This window comes from Cyphellophora europaea (assembly GCF_000365145.1).
Source record: "Cyphellophora europaea CBS 101466 unplaced genomic scaffold supercont1.9, whole genome shotgun sequence".
Taxonomy (NCBI): Eukaryota; Fungi; Ascomycota; class Eurotiomycetes; order Chaetothyriales; family Cyphellophoraceae; genus Cyphellophora; species Cyphellophora europaea.
The window spans coordinates 1,300,227-1,317,891 of record NW_008481815.1 but is presented as its reverse complement, the minus strand read 5'-3'; the positions used below and the strand labels follow the sequence as shown (position 1 = coordinate 1,317,891).

At 53.2% G+C, this 17,665-nt stretch overlaps 6 protein-coding genes across 6 annotated transcripts; 4 read left to right on the top strand and 2 right to left on the bottom strand.

Moving 5' to 3' along the window:
* Nucleotides 1-566: 566 nt before the first annotated feature.
* HMPREF1541_08965 (uncharacterized protein) lies at nt 567-2,236 on the bottom strand (the record flags this gene model as incomplete). Its single annotated transcript, XM_008723283.1, has 2 exons — nt 567-960; nt 1,011-2,236. The coding sequence occupies 2 exons, from the start codon at nt 2,234-2,236 to the stop codon at nt 567-569; spliced, it is 1,620 nt and encodes a 539-aa protein (XP_008721505.1).
* Nucleotides 2,237-3,876: 1,640 nt separating this feature from the next.
* On the top strand, nt 3,877-6,459 carry HMPREF1541_08964 (uncharacterized protein; the record flags this gene model as incomplete). The annotated part of the gene is made up of 1 exon (XM_008723282.1): nt 3,877-6,459. One exon carries the CDS (start codon nt 3,877-3,879, stop codon nt 6,457-6,459), a length of 2,583 nt encoding a protein of 860 aa, XP_008721504.1.
* Nucleotides 6,460-7,413: 954 nt separating this feature from the next.
* HMPREF1541_08963 (uncharacterized protein) lies at nt 7,414-8,876 on the top strand (the record flags this gene model as incomplete). Its single annotated transcript, XM_008723281.1, has 2 exons — nt 7,414-8,592; nt 8,646-8,876. The coding sequence occupies 2 exons, from the start codon at nt 7,414-7,416 to the stop codon at nt 8,874-8,876; spliced, it is 1,410 nt and encodes a 469-aa protein (XP_008721503.1).
* A 915-nt stretch (nt 8,877-9,791) lies between these two features.
* On the top strand, nt 9,792-11,219 carry HMPREF1541_08962 (uncharacterized protein; the record flags this gene model as incomplete). Its single annotated transcript, XM_008723280.1, has 1 exon — nt 9,792-11,219. One exon carries the CDS (start codon nt 9,792-9,794, stop codon nt 11,217-11,219), a length of 1,428 nt encoding a protein of 475 aa, XP_008721502.1.
* A 1,182-nt stretch (nt 11,220-12,401) lies between these two features.
* On the top strand, nt 12,402-14,926 carry HMPREF1541_08961 (uncharacterized protein; the record flags this gene model as incomplete). Its single annotated transcript, XM_008723279.1, has 2 exons — nt 12,402-12,638; nt 12,689-14,926. The coding sequence occupies 2 exons, from the start codon at nt 12,402-12,404 to the stop codon at nt 14,924-14,926; spliced, it is 2,475 nt and encodes an 824-aa protein (XP_008721501.1).
* A 1,211-nt stretch (nt 14,927-16,137) lies between these two features.
* On the bottom strand, nt 16,138-17,451 carry HMPREF1541_08960 (uncharacterized protein; the record flags this gene model as incomplete). The annotated part of the gene is made up of 1 exon (XM_008723278.1): nt 16,138-17,451. The coding sequence occupies one exon, from the start codon at nt 17,449-17,451 to the stop codon at nt 16,138-16,140; it is 1,314 nt and encodes a 437-aa protein (XP_008721500.1).
* Between the last annotated feature and the right edge of the window lie 214 nt (nt 17,452-17,665).

Genomic DNA, 17,665 nt, shown 5'->3' with positions numbered 1-17,665 from the left:
AGTTAGCATCGAATCTGCACCAACTTCGGGTGGTGTGCTGTCAGCTCATATATGATGGCTTCGACTCTGCATAGTGGGATGTCGGCTTCCAGCGGGCTGCAGCTCAAGGTTGGACTAGCGGTCAAACGTGCATACATTCTGCAGCGTTGTTGCGCATGTCCGAATCCCGTATCCAAGGCACTGGGCGGCATCTTGAATCATTGTCGCGGCCTTCCGAGTTCCTCGCTTGAACCGTATGCAAACTTGAGCTCGATAGAGTCGGGGCAATCGCTTTGGTGATTGCGCTTCGAATCTGCGACAGCTCTGCGTGGATGCCCCACTTTTCCCAGCCCCCGCCATTGACGGCTAGGCTTGGCACCAGGCAGTGAATGTTATTGACGACCCCGTAACGAAGCCCAAAAAGATTCTTTGTATCTATTCTACATCACCATCATTTCTCATGACGTCGGAACTGACCATGTAATTGAGTGCTGTATGATGTCCCATTAACATGCAACGCAGATGTACAGGATAACCGGCCCGCGTGCCCATGCCATGCACTGTCACCTAGAAGGGTGCGCTCCCAGTTATACATCGGAATCCTTGTCCCTCTCTTCGCGTTCGATCTGGGTATTTGTCTTACGCAGCTGGGCCATAACATCATGAGCTTGTGCAGCATACTTACATTTCATCCTGATGGTTTCTCCATACTTGTAGAACAAGAAAGGAAACGGTGCAAACGCCAGCGCCAGGAAAGCTGGTATCGATGATGCCCAATGTACGCCAAGATCCGCATACATGTACGATGTGAAGAGAGGAAAGACGGTTCCAAATAGCGATCTCAAGACCGTACTTGCCGCAAGAACGGATGCGGCATAGATGGTATACGCGTCAATCAGATAGTTCATCATGGACAAAAATCCAGTGACCATACCAAATCCAAAGGGAACGGTCGCGATGATGCAAACAATCCAGTGGATACTGCGCACCACGTCAGTACCGGCGCACAGCAAATTTGGGAGGGGGCTGACCTTGGATAGTTCGTCCAAGCAAAGATGAACAAGCCGATAGGCATAGCAACAGCAGATACCAGGGTTGGCGGCAACCGAACTTCGGGTGCTGCTTCACCTCCGGCTTTCTCCTCAGCTCGCAGATATCGTTTGTTGTCCCAGAGGCAATACATGAGGCCAATGACAATACCGACTCCCAGTCCCGAGAAGGCTAGGCCTCCAACACCCTGGGACCAACCCCTTCCATCCTGGAAGACGACCGGAAAGGCCCCGAACAGCATATAGAGTGTGCCGTACGTAATCGCCATATAAATGGACAATAAGAGGACGATTGGTTCGCGGAACAGTAAGATCCAGGGTCGAACGATTGCCTTCTGAAACGCGGCTTTGGGAGTGACTCTGCCCTGGCGATACTCAAGGGACGAAACATACACTTTTCCGGTGCGCTTCGAAAGAGCGGTGGCGCGCCGTTGCAGAATTACTGGAGCGTAGGTCTCCGGCAGAAGGAAGGCCCCTACCACCCAAAGTATTCCGGTAAAAATAGCCATGATACCTTCAACCCAGCGCCAGCCGATATTTTCAGAGGCAAATCCCCCGGCAACAGGACCGATGACAGGTCCGAGAAAAGGGGCCGAGGCAAAGATCACCATACCAATCCCTCTCTTGTTGGCAGGTAATAGATCGGCCACAACTCCTCCCGCATTGGTCATAGGGCTTGCGCCGAACGTTCCAGCGAAGAAGCGTAGGACTACCAAGGTGCCGATGTTTGGTGCTCCAGCGGCAGCTGCGTTGAAAGCAGTGACAATGGCGTAGGTGGCAAAGAAGATTATCTGTCGGCCCCATAGCTCCGACAGCGGTGCCCAGATCAAAGGTCCCAGAGCCCATCCCAAGACAAACAATGATAGCCCAAGAGTTGCAAGTTCTTGACTACACTGGAACTCTTCGATAATCTGCACAATGCTGCCGGTGTAGGCGGTCGATACGAAGGCCACCGCCAGTGTGGTCATTGCAACGGTAGCGATCAGGCACCATTTCTTCCAGTCAGGGAAGTCCATGGGATTACGCGGGTCGTTGGGGATGAACTCGACGAGGTATGGATCGTCCAAAGTTCCCGAGCCATGGTATTTGTGGTTGAGAATAGCGTTTGTAACCAACGATTGAGAAGCCACGATGCGTAGATGGGACACCTTCTCGTTGCCTTTGGTGACTTCATGGCCCTCGTTCTCGCTGTCACTGTTCGCAAGCATATCTGCTGCTCCTCGATGTCGGCTATGGAGATTTGTAGGAGGGCGATATGGTGAGTCCGGTTGCCGAGAAGCTCGGTATATCCCACGCAATGCTACCGCCAGGGGGGCTAGAGAGGTTGTGGATATATCCGTAGGTCAACGAGATGCGTCATGTCGATTGATCGTGCAGCTGTCCTGTATCGAATGCAATACGGCGGTGAATCTATCTGTCACGGCGACACTCTGAAAATCGTCGGTGCAAAAGGAGGTTGAAGCGCAATACCAAGTCCGGGCTTTATGGTGCGCTAGGCCGAGTGTGCCGTTATAGCCGAAGATGGGTATTCAACCGAGCGACTCGAATGGAATGATTGGCTGGAAAGTCGAAGAGATTCCCTTGCGCTGGCGCACAGCGGACTGTGGAAGTTGATGACATCTTGCATAGTAACTGCATGCTTCAGTGGAATATACCTCTGAATGGACATTTTTCAATGACTGTGCATGATCCAGGACAGCTAGAGCCGCAGAATGCGGCAAGGGGAGAAGTTCTGCATGATTGGTGACAACGATGCGGTCAATCTGAACGACATGTCCGGAGTCGAGGTGAATTGCGTATGGGTAGACATCAAAAGATGCTCCTAGCAGAGACAGGAGTGTATAACACTTTGTCACGTGTAGTTTGCCACGTGGGAAATTCATGAAGCGGGTTGTAGTATACAGTAAAATGCCGGTAATTTGACGCGCTCGGAACAAGTCGCGGTTGATCTGACAGGAAATTCAACCATGCCAATAGTCGTGAATGGCTAACCTGTATCTCAGCGATGTACTTACTGCATTGGGACCTGTCAATCTGAAGACAAAGGACTCAAAACCCGAGAGGGTGGAGCAAGCGGTGTCGGATCGCAACGTTAGCTTCCTCGGGCGGATGCATGCAGCACCCTCGACGAAGCTTCGCTCGAATCCTTGGTCAGTAAGCACTGTGTTTCACAAGAGCGCTACATCGAACAATACTGAGCTTGAGTCGTTCCCAAACGGTGATCGTGGAGCGATAAGAGGCAGCCAACGGGTGGAACACGTGCCAGCTCATCAACAGACAGGCCAGTGTGTGCTCAGCATGCGGTTGGCTTGTCCGGGCCACTTTCAAACTTGCGGTCAGTATCCAGCCTCCAAGTACCGAATAGCAGCACATTGGGATGATAGCATGAGCAAGGAAGCACAAAACCCCCATTGACACGTGCATATGCCAAGGTTCGTGGTCTGCGGCGTCATCCTCTCTCATCAGAGTTTCGGGGCTTTTATGGCCTCGAAACCGCCACTCGCAATCCTATCACAACGCCTAACGTTGAACTGCGGGCGAGTCTGCACCGCCACTGCCACTGCTCAGACTGCCTCCACCAACGTTTTGTCCTTCATCGACCTTTTACCGCATCATCCGCTTTGTCCTTTCCCTTCAGACCTCCGAAAGCGTCCCCTTGTTTGGTGACTATGGCTTTAAACGTCTCGAGTCGCCCTTTCTGCCCACGATGACCGGTCGCGCCATACAAAGTGCCTCGAAGCACCTCCGCAGTCGTCCCCCTTCCAGACCTCATCTTTAACTAATATCGAGATTGTATACCTACGGCTCCTAAATTTCCCAACGCCAAACCTGTATCCTCATTCTCACCATGGCTTTCGAGACATGGCAAGATGTCTGGGAATTCTTCAAGAGGCAGATTCCCGATCTCTTTACAAAGAGGAAGTTCAATTTCATCACAATTCACTACCTCTACATCATTGGCATGTCCTTTTTCTTTTCAGGACTCGTCGCTGCAGCCGGCAACATACCGTACATTGATGCCTTGTTCTTTGCCGCAGGCTCTTGTACCCAGAGTGGACTAAACACTATTGACGTCAACACACTTCGGACTGGTCAGCAGGTTTGCTTCTATATCGGCGCCATGCTCTGCAACCCCATCATCATCCATTCCTCGGTCGTCTTTGTCCGCCTGTACTGGTTCGAGAGACGATTTAAGGATATCGTTCACGAAGCCAGGGCCCTCCGTCGTTCCAAGTCCAGAACAAAGACCATGAACCTTGATCCGGATGATCCTGAAAGAGTCAGGAAAGAGCTTGGTGTCAGAGGTAGAGCCATCCAGGTTCTGCGCCATACTGGCCGAACTTTCCGTGTTGGAGATAAGGATGAAATCCCCGAAACTCCTACACCTGACGCCAAGGGGGACGAGCAGTACGATTCCGATCCCAAGACATCGGATCATGCCGATGAGCCTAGTGATGGACAATTCCTGTACGTCAGAGACGATGAAGGAGTTCGAAGTCCTGCTCAGCTGAGCCCTGAGCAACATATCCAATTTCTGGAGAAGCAGCGAAATCCTCAAGACCACTCAACATTGCGGATTCCTAGTCCTCGCGAATTTGAACGCGGAGGAAGACCTGAAAGCGTCGATGATGCCCAGGGCGGAATCATGCGCCGAGTCACAACGAACTTGGATCCTCACAACGACCAAATTACATCTACCGACCAGGCTGCGCCCCGATTCAATCAACATATTACCATCGACGAGCCCCAAATTCATCGCAACCGAACGCACACTTCTACATTTCCGCGGGCGACCTCTAGGCAGAGGTCTAATACTTATCAGAGCCAAGATCAGGGAGACAATCCAAGTGGCTTGCGTAGAAGGGCAAACACGGGACTGAGCACATTCCGCCGCAGCAACACCACGAAATCTCTCGAGCAGCCCATGCCCTATCTCAGCTGGCAGCCCACAGTTGGCCGCAACTCTTTCTTTGTTAACCTCACAGAAGATCAACGTGAAGAGCTAGGCGGTATCGAGTATCGTGCGTTGAAGACACTTGCCTGGACCCTAATCGGATTCTTCTTCGGATTCCATCTCTTTGGCATCATTTGCCTGACACCCTGGATTATGCAAACTAGATTTGGATCGGTGCCCACAGCAGTGTCACAGGGCCGGCCATGGTGGGGCATCTTTACAGCAGCATCGGCTTTCAACGATCTTGGCCTGACTCTGACGCCGGACTCGATGATCTCCTTCCAACAAGCCGTCTTCCCACTACTCATCATGACGTTCCTGATTGTCATTGGCAATACTGGATTCCCGTGCATGCTTCGGTTTGTCATTTGGGCCTTGGCCAAGCTGACGCCAGCTGGCAGTGGTGCTTGGGAAGAGTTTCAATTCCTCTTGGATCATCCTCGCCGGTGCTTCACGCTCTTGTTCCCCAGGGGAGCAACATGGTGGTTGTTCGCGATCCTAGTCGTTCTCAACGGCGTCGACCTAATCCTCTTTATCATCCTTGATCTTAACGACGAGACTGTGACCGCCATTCCGGTGGGCTACCGCATCGTGGACGGACTGTTCCAGGCGGCAGCGACTCGCACGGCCGGGTTCTCGGTGGTCAACTTGGCAACTCTACATCCAGCCATTCAGGTGTCGTACCTGATCATGATGTACATCTCAGTCTTCCCCATCGCCATTTCTATGAGAAGGACAAACGTGTACGAGGAGAAAAGCCTGGGAATCTACGTCAGTCCCGAGGATGAAGAGGAGGAAGGTGACAGCAAGGAACCCAGTTATGTCGGAGCTCACGTTCGCAAGCAGCTGAGTTTCGATCTGTGGTATATTTTCCTGGGACTGTTCATCATCGCTATCGTGGAAGGCAGGAACCTGGAGAACACCAACGAGTACGCCTTCACCATGTTTTCGGTACTGTTTGAGATCGTTTCGGCCTACGGTACAGTGGGACTGTCATTGGGCTACCCCACGATCAATGCGTCATTCTCGGCCAAATTTCACACGATTTCCAAATTGGTCATCATAGCAATGATGATACGTGGCCGGCATCGTGGTCTCCCGTACGAACTCGATCGAGCTGTGCTCCTACCCTCTGAGAAGCTCGAGGCTAAGGAACAGAAGGAGGGCAAGCGACTGATGCAAAGGCGAATGTCGTTTTCATCCATGTCGAACATTCCATCGCACTCAGCTGTAGAAGGCGAACTGCAAGGGCGCTTTCGAGCCGAGACAGGACTGTCCTCAGGGTCGGGATCACAAAACCGACACAACAACGAGAACCAGAGCATGGAAGCACGGCTTGCAGAAAAGCACACTAAGCATGCGCGCAGTGGTCTCGGCACAGCCATGTACCATATAGCATCAGCGGGCGAGGTCCCCGAAGCGATCAAAGAGGAGTTGAGCCCACACTATGGCGCTCATGATAAGAAGGACCGATGAAGCTGAGCTAAGTTATGGACAGTCAGGCGGACCGTGTGGGCATGAATTTTGTCAAATGAGCGTTCAAGCGACGTGATGCAAACGGAGGCAGCCATCCTGTGGCTCAATGCAAGGCAAATTGTGTAGTTAAGAATTTCGAGTACTCCATTTAAAAACGCGGTTCCTGTGTCTCAAGAGTGCGGCGACTTGCGCCGAGCCTACGTCAGTGGCCCGAGCGGCTCGTTTTAGGCGGGTGGGACCCCCTCTCGATCTGCGATGGGCTCTCGCCAAGTAGTCTGACGCCTTGAGCATACCTAAGCATTGACAAGCACAGAGAGAATGTCTTGTGAAGGACGATTTCAAGGAGTCTTGTAACCACGTCGAAACCAAAGTAAGTAACGGAGTCATAGACTAGAGGACTGAGACATCCGTCCGGTGCAACATGCGGCTGCAGAGGCTGGGGCCCAGCAGACAGAATGGAGTGGATAGATGGGGTCATGATTGGGCAGGGATGGTTAAACCATGGTGGTGGCTCTCGATCCTGCAGCTCCTGCGGTTGCCCACCAACCGCCTACTGCTGTCATCGAATCACGATCGATCCATCATGCCAGCTTTTTGCATCTCTCAGCTTGTGAATCTCACTCTCTACCATCTTGACCTAAAATCTTCTCATCTCATTACCTGCAGCCTCTCAAGATTCGCAGCATTATTCGCCGACTGGCAATGACGCTCGTTTGAATTGTCGAACCAGCAATCTTGTAGCAGTGTTAGCAACGTCATAGAGGTGGACTCTGTCGCTTCGCGCTAGCTTTGGTCAGCCGCGATCACAACTGTTTGCATACTCCCCTTGCCACCGATACACGACCTTCCTCATCCCTCTACATTCGCGTTAGATTCGATGCCAGTTTGAGTCACTACTCTACTTGAACGTATCTTCTCGACCGGTGTCGCGGCTATTTCGACGCTGCCGCAGCCATGAAGTCCTCCAACTTGCTGGCGCCGCTGGCCGGCCTCTCCTCTCTCGCTCATGCTGCCTATCAACTCAACCTAGATAGTGTCGATTCGGTCAAGGAAGTCACATCGCTTCTCGCCCACGACATGATGACATACTACCACGGAAACGAGACTGGTGGCACACCAGGCCTTCTACCAGGCCCTTGCGCTTCGTTAGAATGTTACTACTGGTGGGAGGCTGGTGCCATGTTTGGTGCTCTCATAAACTATTGGCAATATACTGGCGATGACAGTTACAACCAAGTCGTTTCACAAGGACTGCAGTTCCAACGTGGCCCAGAGGAGAATTTCAACCCCCCCAATCAATCCAAGAATATGGGTGTTGACGACCAGGCTTTCTGGGCCTTTGCCGCTCTTGATGCTGCTGAGGCTGGTCTACCTGACGCTGGTGGTAATAACCCGTCTTGGCTAGCACTTGCCCAAGCTGTATTCAATTTCCAGACCAATCTATGGGACGAAAAGGCATGCAAAGGTGGATTGCGCTGGCAGGTATACTCCTTCAACGCTGGTTACAATTTGAAGAACACCATTTCGAACGGTGGAAACTTTCAGCTTGCGGCTCGTCTCGCACGTTATACCGGCAACCAGACCTACGCAGATTGGGCCGGAAAGGTGTGGGATTGGATGGCTCAATCGCCTCTTTTTGAGGAGGGACCGAACATGCTTTACATCTGGGACAACACTGATACGAACAATGGCTGCATCGACACCGAACGTCACGCCTGGACTTACAACTACGGAACCATGCTGGTGGGCGCTGCTTACCTCTACAACTTCACCGAAGACGCTGTATGGGCTACTCGAGCCCAGCATATATTAGAGGGTGCCTTTTCACTATTCTTTCCCCAGACAATCGATGGAGTACAAGGCGCCAATCTTGGTGGCAACGTCATGACCGAGTTCCAGTGTGAGCCGACGAGTGTATGCAACAACGATCAGAGCAGCTTCAAGGCCTATCTATCCCGCTGGATGGTTGTCACAGCGCAACTGGTCCCCCAACTTAGGGATCAAATCATGCCAAAGCTGAAGACCAGCGCGGAGGCCGCGATGAGCCAGTGCATAGGAGGCAATAACGGCCGCATGTGCGGCAGGCAGTGGTATTCCAGCACCTGGGACGGTAGCAGTGGTGTTGGCCAACAGGTAAGCACGTTTCATTAACCATTGCTGTTTGCGACCCATGCTTACTTTCACAGATGACTGCGCTCGCCGTCGTAGGCGCCAACATCATCGGAGACGATATGGTGCCGCTAACGGCTGAGAACGGTGGAAAGTCCTCCAGTGATCCTAACGCCGGCGCCAGCGCGCCCACATTCCCGCACGACAATGCTAGGAAGATCACAACGGCTGACCGAGCAGGGGCTGGAATATTAACCGTGCTGGTCATTTCGGGCATGGTAGGAGGCGCTTGGTGGTTAGTGCGATAAGAAGACAGGGTGACATAATGAGACATGGCATATAACGCGGCGTTCTGAAACGGATATTCTGGGACATCGGCATGAAAGGACATGCACGGTTACAACGGCTGCACCGAATGACAGACCTGGATCATGATGCGATGCGATGGGTATCATAGAGCATGGGAACAGGCCCTAATTCATGTATAGGAGCATTGAGAACTTGAGCGAATAGCCCCTTCCACAACTAATCTTCTCTCCCGCAAGACTACGTGAGTTACTCTAACCTATCTTGGGAAAGCAATCCTCAGGGACATAAACATGTTTTGTGTACTGATGTTAAAAAATCGCATAGGTAGACATGAGTTGGCTTATGTCTTGATTCAGGGATGCTTTGTTGCTACTAACCAGATCGCCTCTGACTTGGTTGGTCCGGTGGCAGCTCAAGCATTTAGCTCATACGCATGGCCACCACATAATTGAATTGAAGTTCTGAATATGCTGAATGTGCAATTCTGTTCTCGACGCTGAGGAAGTCCCAAACAGGAGGTGAAGATGCGGTTTACGGTCAATAGAGAGTCGCCGCAATTCCTTGGGCATGATTGGCCACTCCAGATTGCGCCTGGGCAGCGCGAGATGAGCGCCACTTTGTGCGCCAGGAACAGGGATGTCGCCACGAAACCAAGCTCGAGAGTCCACTGACGCACGCCCCCAGGAGATGTGCCGTGGTACCTGCAGTTCTTCTTTTGGCAACGGGTCAACACTTCAACCTTCACTTGACCGTGGTCACCAACGATTTGACGACATGACGATTTGACATTGCACTTCTTGTTCAACTATTGCTACCAGCAGTGAGCTGCCGTAGCGTCCATTCATTGACCCCAACGACGTATTCACGAACACTTGACGTTTGACGCTTTGACGACGTCTACTTACAGACGCAACATGTCGACTGCAGATCTTGAGACCCAGCAGACATCACCTGCGTTACCTCCCACCAGCAGTCCCGTCAGTACTGCAAGCCCTCGAAGAAACGCAAGACACACCAAGGGACTTTCGCTGAACTTCCCCATTCTACTGCCAACGAATGCAACCTCCCAGGCCTCCTCTCCGAGAACGGCATCTCCATCACAATCATCAGCTCGCGGGTCGCCACATACCAAATCAGTATCATTCCACGCCGGTACTGAAGCCATTCCATCGCCAGGCAGCGGTAATACCGACTTCTTGACGCTGATTGCTTCTCAGGAGCGTAAGGTCTTGGAGATAAGAGAGGACCTGAACAAAGCCGAGGCCGAGCTCACGGGTTTGAAGAAGCAATGGGCTATACACGAAGCAACGAAAAAGAGGGAGGAGGTCAAGCAAGTCAGACGAGTGCCTGTATCACTCGATGAAGTGCCACGCAGCCCGAACCACCTGGAAGGCGACGAGCTAGAAGAGGAACGGCGGAGGCGGCGGGCCTTAGTCGAGATGCAACCAGGAGGCAGGGGGGTTCCCAGACGGCAGGGCAGCCAGAGGAAAGTATTTGAAGGACGGCACACTCGGACGTTGAGCTTGCTGAGTCCAACAACGCCTCGGAAGAGCCAAGAACTGGCCAATATTGTCAGTGACATGGCCGAACAAGGCAGCGTGCGGAGTAGCGAAGACTCACCGACACGACCGGAGCCATTGACCATCGGACAAAAGCCATCATTGTCGAGAATGCCCACACTGGATGGTCTGATCTCACCGGATGCTTTGCAAATGAGTGCAAGCTTCGGCAAGACTTACAAGGACCTGGCTGCGCAACATCGCCGGTCGCTGCCACCCGCTGCGGTTGATATGATGAAGCAGGGCAAGTTCGTTGTGGAAGGAGTCAGAGACGGGCTGTGGACCTTCTTCGAAGATATACGGCAAGCCACAGTCGGTGACGAGGCCATACACGGAGCCAGTCTGCAGCAACAGCAGCGTATGAATGGCCAGCCAAGTCGACCAACTCGAAGCAAGAGTAAGTCGGGAGTCAAGACAGATGCACAGAAAAAGGAAGACTCGTTCTGGAAGGAGTTCGGCCTCGACACGCCCGGCAAGCCTCCCGGTTCAGAGCAGGCTAAAAAGGAAAAGGAGGGGAAGAGTGGCCATGTGCAGAGCAAGAACAGCACGGACTCGCAGACTCCGCCGGACCTACTCGATGACCTCAGAGACGACGACGACTGGGACAGCTGGGAATCACCGTCACCCGTCGTCACGAAGGGTGACAGCAAGGTCGACGTGCTTTCAAGCTCGGTACCAGGCGAGGACTTGCCATGGCCAGAGCTGAAGAAGCTGACGCCTAGCAAGCTGAACCGCACGGGCAGTGATCTCATTCGAGAATGGGATCAGGAGGACAACGCATAGTACATATAAATAACGGCCTTCACGGATATACCTAATGATGAATGCCACCGCAGAATAATTTACCCATCATTCCCCAACCCCGGATCCGTGATGTCCGGTCCTGTCACTTCGATAGGCTGCAACGAGCATTCCTTATCCAGAATTCCACCTCGATCACATCACGCGGGCCACACATCCACGTCGTTGTCGTCGCCACCGTCAATGAAGGATATCACTCGTATACGGAGTACTCGTGACTCTGAGTCGAATCTGTCAAACGCGGTGGCTACCCCGTCAAAACTCATCTCCGACCCAAGACCGGCGGCGCGGACCCATGGCGGAGTGCTACCGAGGTTGGGCGAGACCGGGAGAGCGATGTTGATGGGGCAACGACGCCACCCTGGGCTTGCGTCTTGTGGAAGATCGTCCAAACCTGTACTTGTACCTGCTCCACCCCTAGTCTCGACGGCTGTAGAAGCCTGTCTCACTTTCTCGAAACACGGCAGACAATGTCCATTCGAGTCTGTAGGGAGATCTTTCGCTAGCTCGAGCTTCTCTTTGAGTCTCAATCCGAAAGAAACAGTACCGAGTACTCGATAGTGGCAGTGCAATATGCAGGGTATTCTCGTCTGAAGGGACGACCCGGAAGTTTGGCGCGGCTTGGCAACAGGGAGGTGGCTGCTCTTCCTGGTCTAGACGAGTGGTTGCCTCGTGCAACGGACCCATTTCTCGTCCACGCTACACCTGACGTGGCCAAAGGTCAACTCTGCTGCCATCTGCGTCGTGCCCCCCCACCCACCGTCATAATGAGATCTGGTAGCGAAGCACTCTACTACTGCTGCTGCCGGTAACATGTCTTAGTGACCCTCCCGTAGCCGTTAACCCGACTGCTTTCCGACCGCACTATCCTCAGGGGTAATCCTCGAGCATAGCCCTGGCCAGATTATTACTACCGCCTGATGCCTTCTCCTCCACTTGCAGCAGGTTGTCATTATCATTGGGGTCGTGTCGTCGCATTGTTTGTATCATTACACTCAACCGCATTTCCTGGCGCCCTTGGATAGATTTGCTGCTCTCGCATTCACTTTTACCAGCATCTTTCCTCGTTTTCGAACTTGTACATCACGTCACGCCGAGAAAGTCCTGAGTCAGGAGGGAAAACTAGCCGGCCGCTGCCTCGACAGGCAGTGAACGAAACCTGCGATGCTCGACCTGCACTCGGACAGCTGGTCGCAGTCCTCTCAGAACGGTTTCACCAGCGTCCTGCACCGTCCCACGTCATCATACGCCGAGCCGACTCTCCAGATGCAGACCGACGATTGCGATGGTGAGACCTTGGCTGCCCGCTATCAAATGCTCGAAGAGCTGGGAAGTGGCTCCTTTGGTGTCGTCTACAAAGCCATCGAGCGGTCTACCGGCGAGATCGTGGCTGTCAAACATGTAAGACCAACTCCACTATCGGCAATATGCACACTGACAGATTCGTTCAGGTTGACCTCGAATCCTCCGAAGAAGACCTCTCCGATATCCTGTCCGAGTTATCAGTTCTGTCGTCATGTGCATCGTCACATGTGACGAAATATAAGCTGGCCTTCCTTCGACGGCAGACACTCTGGATTGTCATGGAATATTTGGGCGGCGGATCTTGTGCGGATCTGTTGAAGCCTCCGCCTCATTGCATACCCGAGACACACATCGCTATCATCTGCCGCGAGTTACTTATCGGTCTGGACTACCTACACCGTGAGGGCAAGCTACATCGGGACATCAAAGCAGCGAACGTCCTCCTGGGTCGAGACGGTCGCGTTAAGCTAGCCGACTTCGGTGTGGCCGCTCAATTGGTCGGCCTCAAGAGCTTGCGCAATACTTTTGTTGGCACACCGTTCTGGATGGCTCCTGAAGTGATTCAGCAAGAGGGTCACGACTCCAAAGCCGACATCTGGTCGTTGGGAATCACCGCAATGGAGCTGGCGAATGGCGAGCCCCCACATGCTCACGTTCACCCTATGAAAGTTCTGTTCCAGATTCCCAAGCAAAGTGCACCACGACTGGAGGGTCCTACTTGGTCCAAAGAGTTCCGAGACTTTGTTGCGCAGTGTTTGACAAAGGATCCCGATCGACGGGTCAGCGCAAAAGAGTTGCTCAGGCACAAGTTTATCAAAAATGCGGGAAAGGTGGAAGCTCTCCAGGAGCTGATCCTCAAGAAACAGGAGTGGGATTCTAACAAGGGCGCCGAGAAGAATCTCAAATACTATGCCGAGACGCTTCGAACTCTCGAAGTTGATGGAAACGATGATGACTGGGTCTTCGACACAATCAAAGCAGCTCCAGCGCCAAACATGGGCACGTCAAGGAGAACGAAAGCTGAAAGGACGAGCATTGATCCCTTTGAGGACGAGCTCTCGCAAAACATGTCTAGGATGAGCCTCGAAAGGCTACAGACAGGCACCATGAGAAGGGTTGCCGAGACGGAGAAGCATGAGGAAGAGAAGCCCAAATCGCCTGGCTATCAGCAGAACACGAAGAAAAGACTATCCAGCATCCAGCCAAGGAATCCATTGGGAGTCAACATGTCGTTCGGTAACAGTCCCAGTACTGTAAGGCAATTCAAGCGGACTTCATCATATGGAGAATCACAGAATTCCACTGCAGAAGTTCAGGAAGAAAATAAGGAGCTGGATACCGGAAGTGTGATACACACGCCACAGAAGTCGAAGCCACAGCTACAACAGCTGCAAGTCGTCTCGAACCCTTTCATGAACGATAGTGAGATGATGCCGCCGCCGCCAACTCCTTCGCCGTCCAAGCGTTCATTGCAGCCGCTTCAGCCCGTTGCATCCTCGTCACCAACGAAGAACTCACGATTCTCCACAGCTTCTACATTAGCTGAGGCGACTCGGAAGAGCTCAACGTCATCTACAGCCTCCGACTCGTCGAAGGAGGCAATCCTGGGCCGCCGGCTGTATAGCAAAGCCATCGGCATTTCCTGCCAGGAGGTTCTTGACAATACTGCAGATGCGAGCCGAAGAGAAGCAGTGGCCAAGCTGGCCGAGTCCTTCAGCGATCTCGAGTCTGCCGATCCGGAAGGCATGTACGCGATCATGTCGGCCATATTTTCACGTGTGAAAGAGGACAAGAAGATGATGACCTTGATCCCGCCGTTAGCAGCGATGAGCCAGGCGCCAAGCCTCCTTGCAAGTCGAGTCTCCAGTGTTGCAAGCACAGCGTCCACGACGTCAACGAGTCCAAAGAAAGAGCCATTCAGAGGACCAGGGAGCCGCCTTAGCACTCCTCTCGCAAGTCCAACAAAGCCATCGAGCTCTAAGTTAGTCATGGCGCAGAACAACCCTCACTTGCAGAGTCACCACCGACGACAATCAACACAATCGCATATCAAGACCTCGACTCCGTCAACACCCACTTCGCCAGCCCCCTCTCGGTCACCATCAAAGGGCGTTGCCCCTTCGCCATCGAGGTCCCCCTCAAAAGTCTCCGCGCTCAGCAAGGAGGAAGTGCTCAAGCGAAGAGGCAGCCGTTTAGAGAGCCCCACCAAAGCCAGAGCAGACGATGCAGCAGAGCGCGCCCGGAAAGAACGCGAAGCTCGCACGCAGGCCGAGATCGATGCCATCAAAGTCGGCGGGCAATTGGACCACACCAAGCTTTTGGCTGAAGGCATGTTCTCGAGATGGTGCGAAGGCGTTGCTGTAAGATGGGCTGGTGTGCAATAAGACAGCCCACCCACCGTCTCGGCGGTGCCGTAGCCTAAGCCGTGTAGCCTAAGCCGTGAGATGAGGAGAGCGATTCCATGCTCTGCATAGCGTCCGCGTGTAAAATGCTGTTTGTCTGCAATTTCCGTTCTTCAATTACTTGCGGCCGGCGTTTTTCCTGTCTCTCTTGCGATATGTGCGATCACGAAACGAGACGAGACGAGACGATGGAACGATCTACAACAGTAGCGGATCGCAACCACATCGCCAACGGACCTCGAATTTGACTCTGGCGTTTGATTTCTCCCGTTGTACATAGACATTTCAAAGCTGAGGCAGGACGCGATGCGAGGAGCCGCCAGGGGTCAAGGAAAGCAGAGAGGAGTTGGAAGGATGAAAGAAAGGAACGAAAGGAGGAGGAGGAACAGTGATGGTAGGGGTAGGGATGCCGGAGAAGGAAGAGTCAAGACGGAGAGCGAGTTAGCGACCGCGGCCATCATCAATCAGCACTCGTCAATCATCAATGTAGATAGATATATGTTGGAAATGCGATAAGAGCCTGGGTGTCTGTCTGTCTGTGTGTCTGTCTGTCTATCTATCGGTACTGAGTACTCGTCTGCCTGGCTAAATGCCACTCATTAATTCTCTATCTGGCCCACCTGTTCAGCGCACATGCGTGCAGTCCAGCTTTCCTGTCCTATCTGGCTACCATTGCAATTTCGGGCCGCCTTTCTTCCGTCCCTCCAGTTCCCCTCTTCTCCCGAGGTGCGTGTAGCCAGTTTCGCTTCGCTTCTGAGCATCACGCTGTCTCGCATTCCTGGCCGAGTTGATGAAAAAGGTTGACGAGTGGTCAAGGTGGTGGGTGCTATCTGGTCAGCTTCGTCCAAATCGCCTCTGCTCATGTCTCTCGCCCATTCATTGCCCCTTACTTCTTCACATGTGGTAGCGATCAATGAAGTTGTGGATTGTTGTGGATTGGGGGAATAGCACGCTCTGCGTCAGCACGAAAAGGGCGTTCGAGCAAGGCTGGGAAGGCTGACTGATGTGTTGGAGCCTTCTTTTGCTACTGCTGGTAGTAAGCTCAAGACAATGCATGTCGGCCTGTAGAAGCAGCTACTTTTCCCACAGATGTTTTGCGTCGCTTGAATCTTCAGTCTGACGGTTGAGTACCCGCCGATGGCATCGAGGACCTGACAAATAGCCGAAACCACTCTCGTATGCTCGGTTCGCCCTCACTCTTCCTCGCTTTCTTCACTATCGTCATCTGCAGGCCGGGTGATGCCAAGACCAACGCCTTGGCCGCTGGTATCATGCTCATCATCGTCGCCCCCAAGTAGATCTTCAAGCTCGGCGACTTCGTCGTCTTCACTCGCCGCCTGATTCGGCGGCGTAGGCGCGTGCTCTTGTATCGTGACCGCAGTAGCCAGGGCCTGAGGACTGTCCAGATTAAGCTCCTCAACATCTCCATCTTCGTCCTGGCCGTTCACATCCTTCATCTCAATGTCAGGAGCAGCATGAGTCTGTTGGCGCGGACTGTTGCCAATGACGGGCGTCCCGGTATGGCTGCGAAAGGCTTCGGCATCAATTTGGCGCTTCCGGTGTCGTAATTGGGTAGGCGGGGAACCCATATCGATCTCTAAATCGCCATCATTGACGACAATGTGAGGCGACTGGCCATGGCTGGCAGATGTATTGCGAGTGTGACCTTTGTTCGCTACAGCAGCAGGCTTTGACTCTTTGGAGACGGCAACACTATCGCTCAATTCGTCGTCGGAGTCGGAGATTCTCTCGCTCGATAGTGGAACTTGCTTGGCGGGTTTCTGTGCAGTCTTCGGCTTCCTAGCCGGAGGCTCGGCTTTGGGCTTTCTCTGGACAGGCCGCGCCTCTTTCTGTGGTAGAGCTGGTGTGGTAGTTGGAGTGAAACGGCTTGGGCCGGCTGCAGGGCTCGCAAAACCGCTCAGCGGAGTGCGAGAGCCTGGCAAAGGACTGCGGCTGCCTGCAGTCTTCTCTGCAGTCACCTTGGCCTCATCGAGAAAGTTACGGAAGTCGAAAGGGTTAGAAGGATCGGGCTCATCATCATCGACCGCTTTCTTGCCTCCACTCGACGACTGTCTCGGGGGACCATCGGGTAGTCTTGGACGGCGTCGGATGTCATCCTTGGACTGAGAAGCTGCAGACTCGAGATTGAGGTCTATGGAATGAGCGACATTCTCGAGCACGAAAGCCGACCGCTTCCTGTCGAAGATGAGAACGAAGGAAGACATGTCATCGCCATTGTTGCGGTCGTGACCCGAGTATCGAAAAGCTGAGTCCGAGGTAACGGGGTCGGTGACCTGTAGGCTATAGCCATCCTTGCCCATGGAGAATTGACTGTCATAGTCTTCCAGGCCGGCCTTTGGTTGCCAGTTGAAACGAAGGTCAATGAGTCGCTCGGCTGAGGCGTCGTCTTTGAGTGAGTCGCCAAGGACGATGGGATATTCGGCGTGTTTCCGAAAGTCGACCAGCCCTGACGGACGTGCTGCAGTTACGGCGGGCGAGGCAGACATGATACAATACTGATTCCTAGTGGAAGACTAACTGGAAGGCCCGAGTTGTGTAGCTGGCTAGAAGAGGTGATGAAACGAGGGCTGCACTGCGGCTCTCGGGCCAGCTTCTTTGTCATGCAACCCGCAAGTAGTGACCAAAGCAAACCAAGATCCCCGGAACGGCGGAATAGTCACGGCCCAGAGCACCGGATGGCGAAGCGTGTACACACAAGAG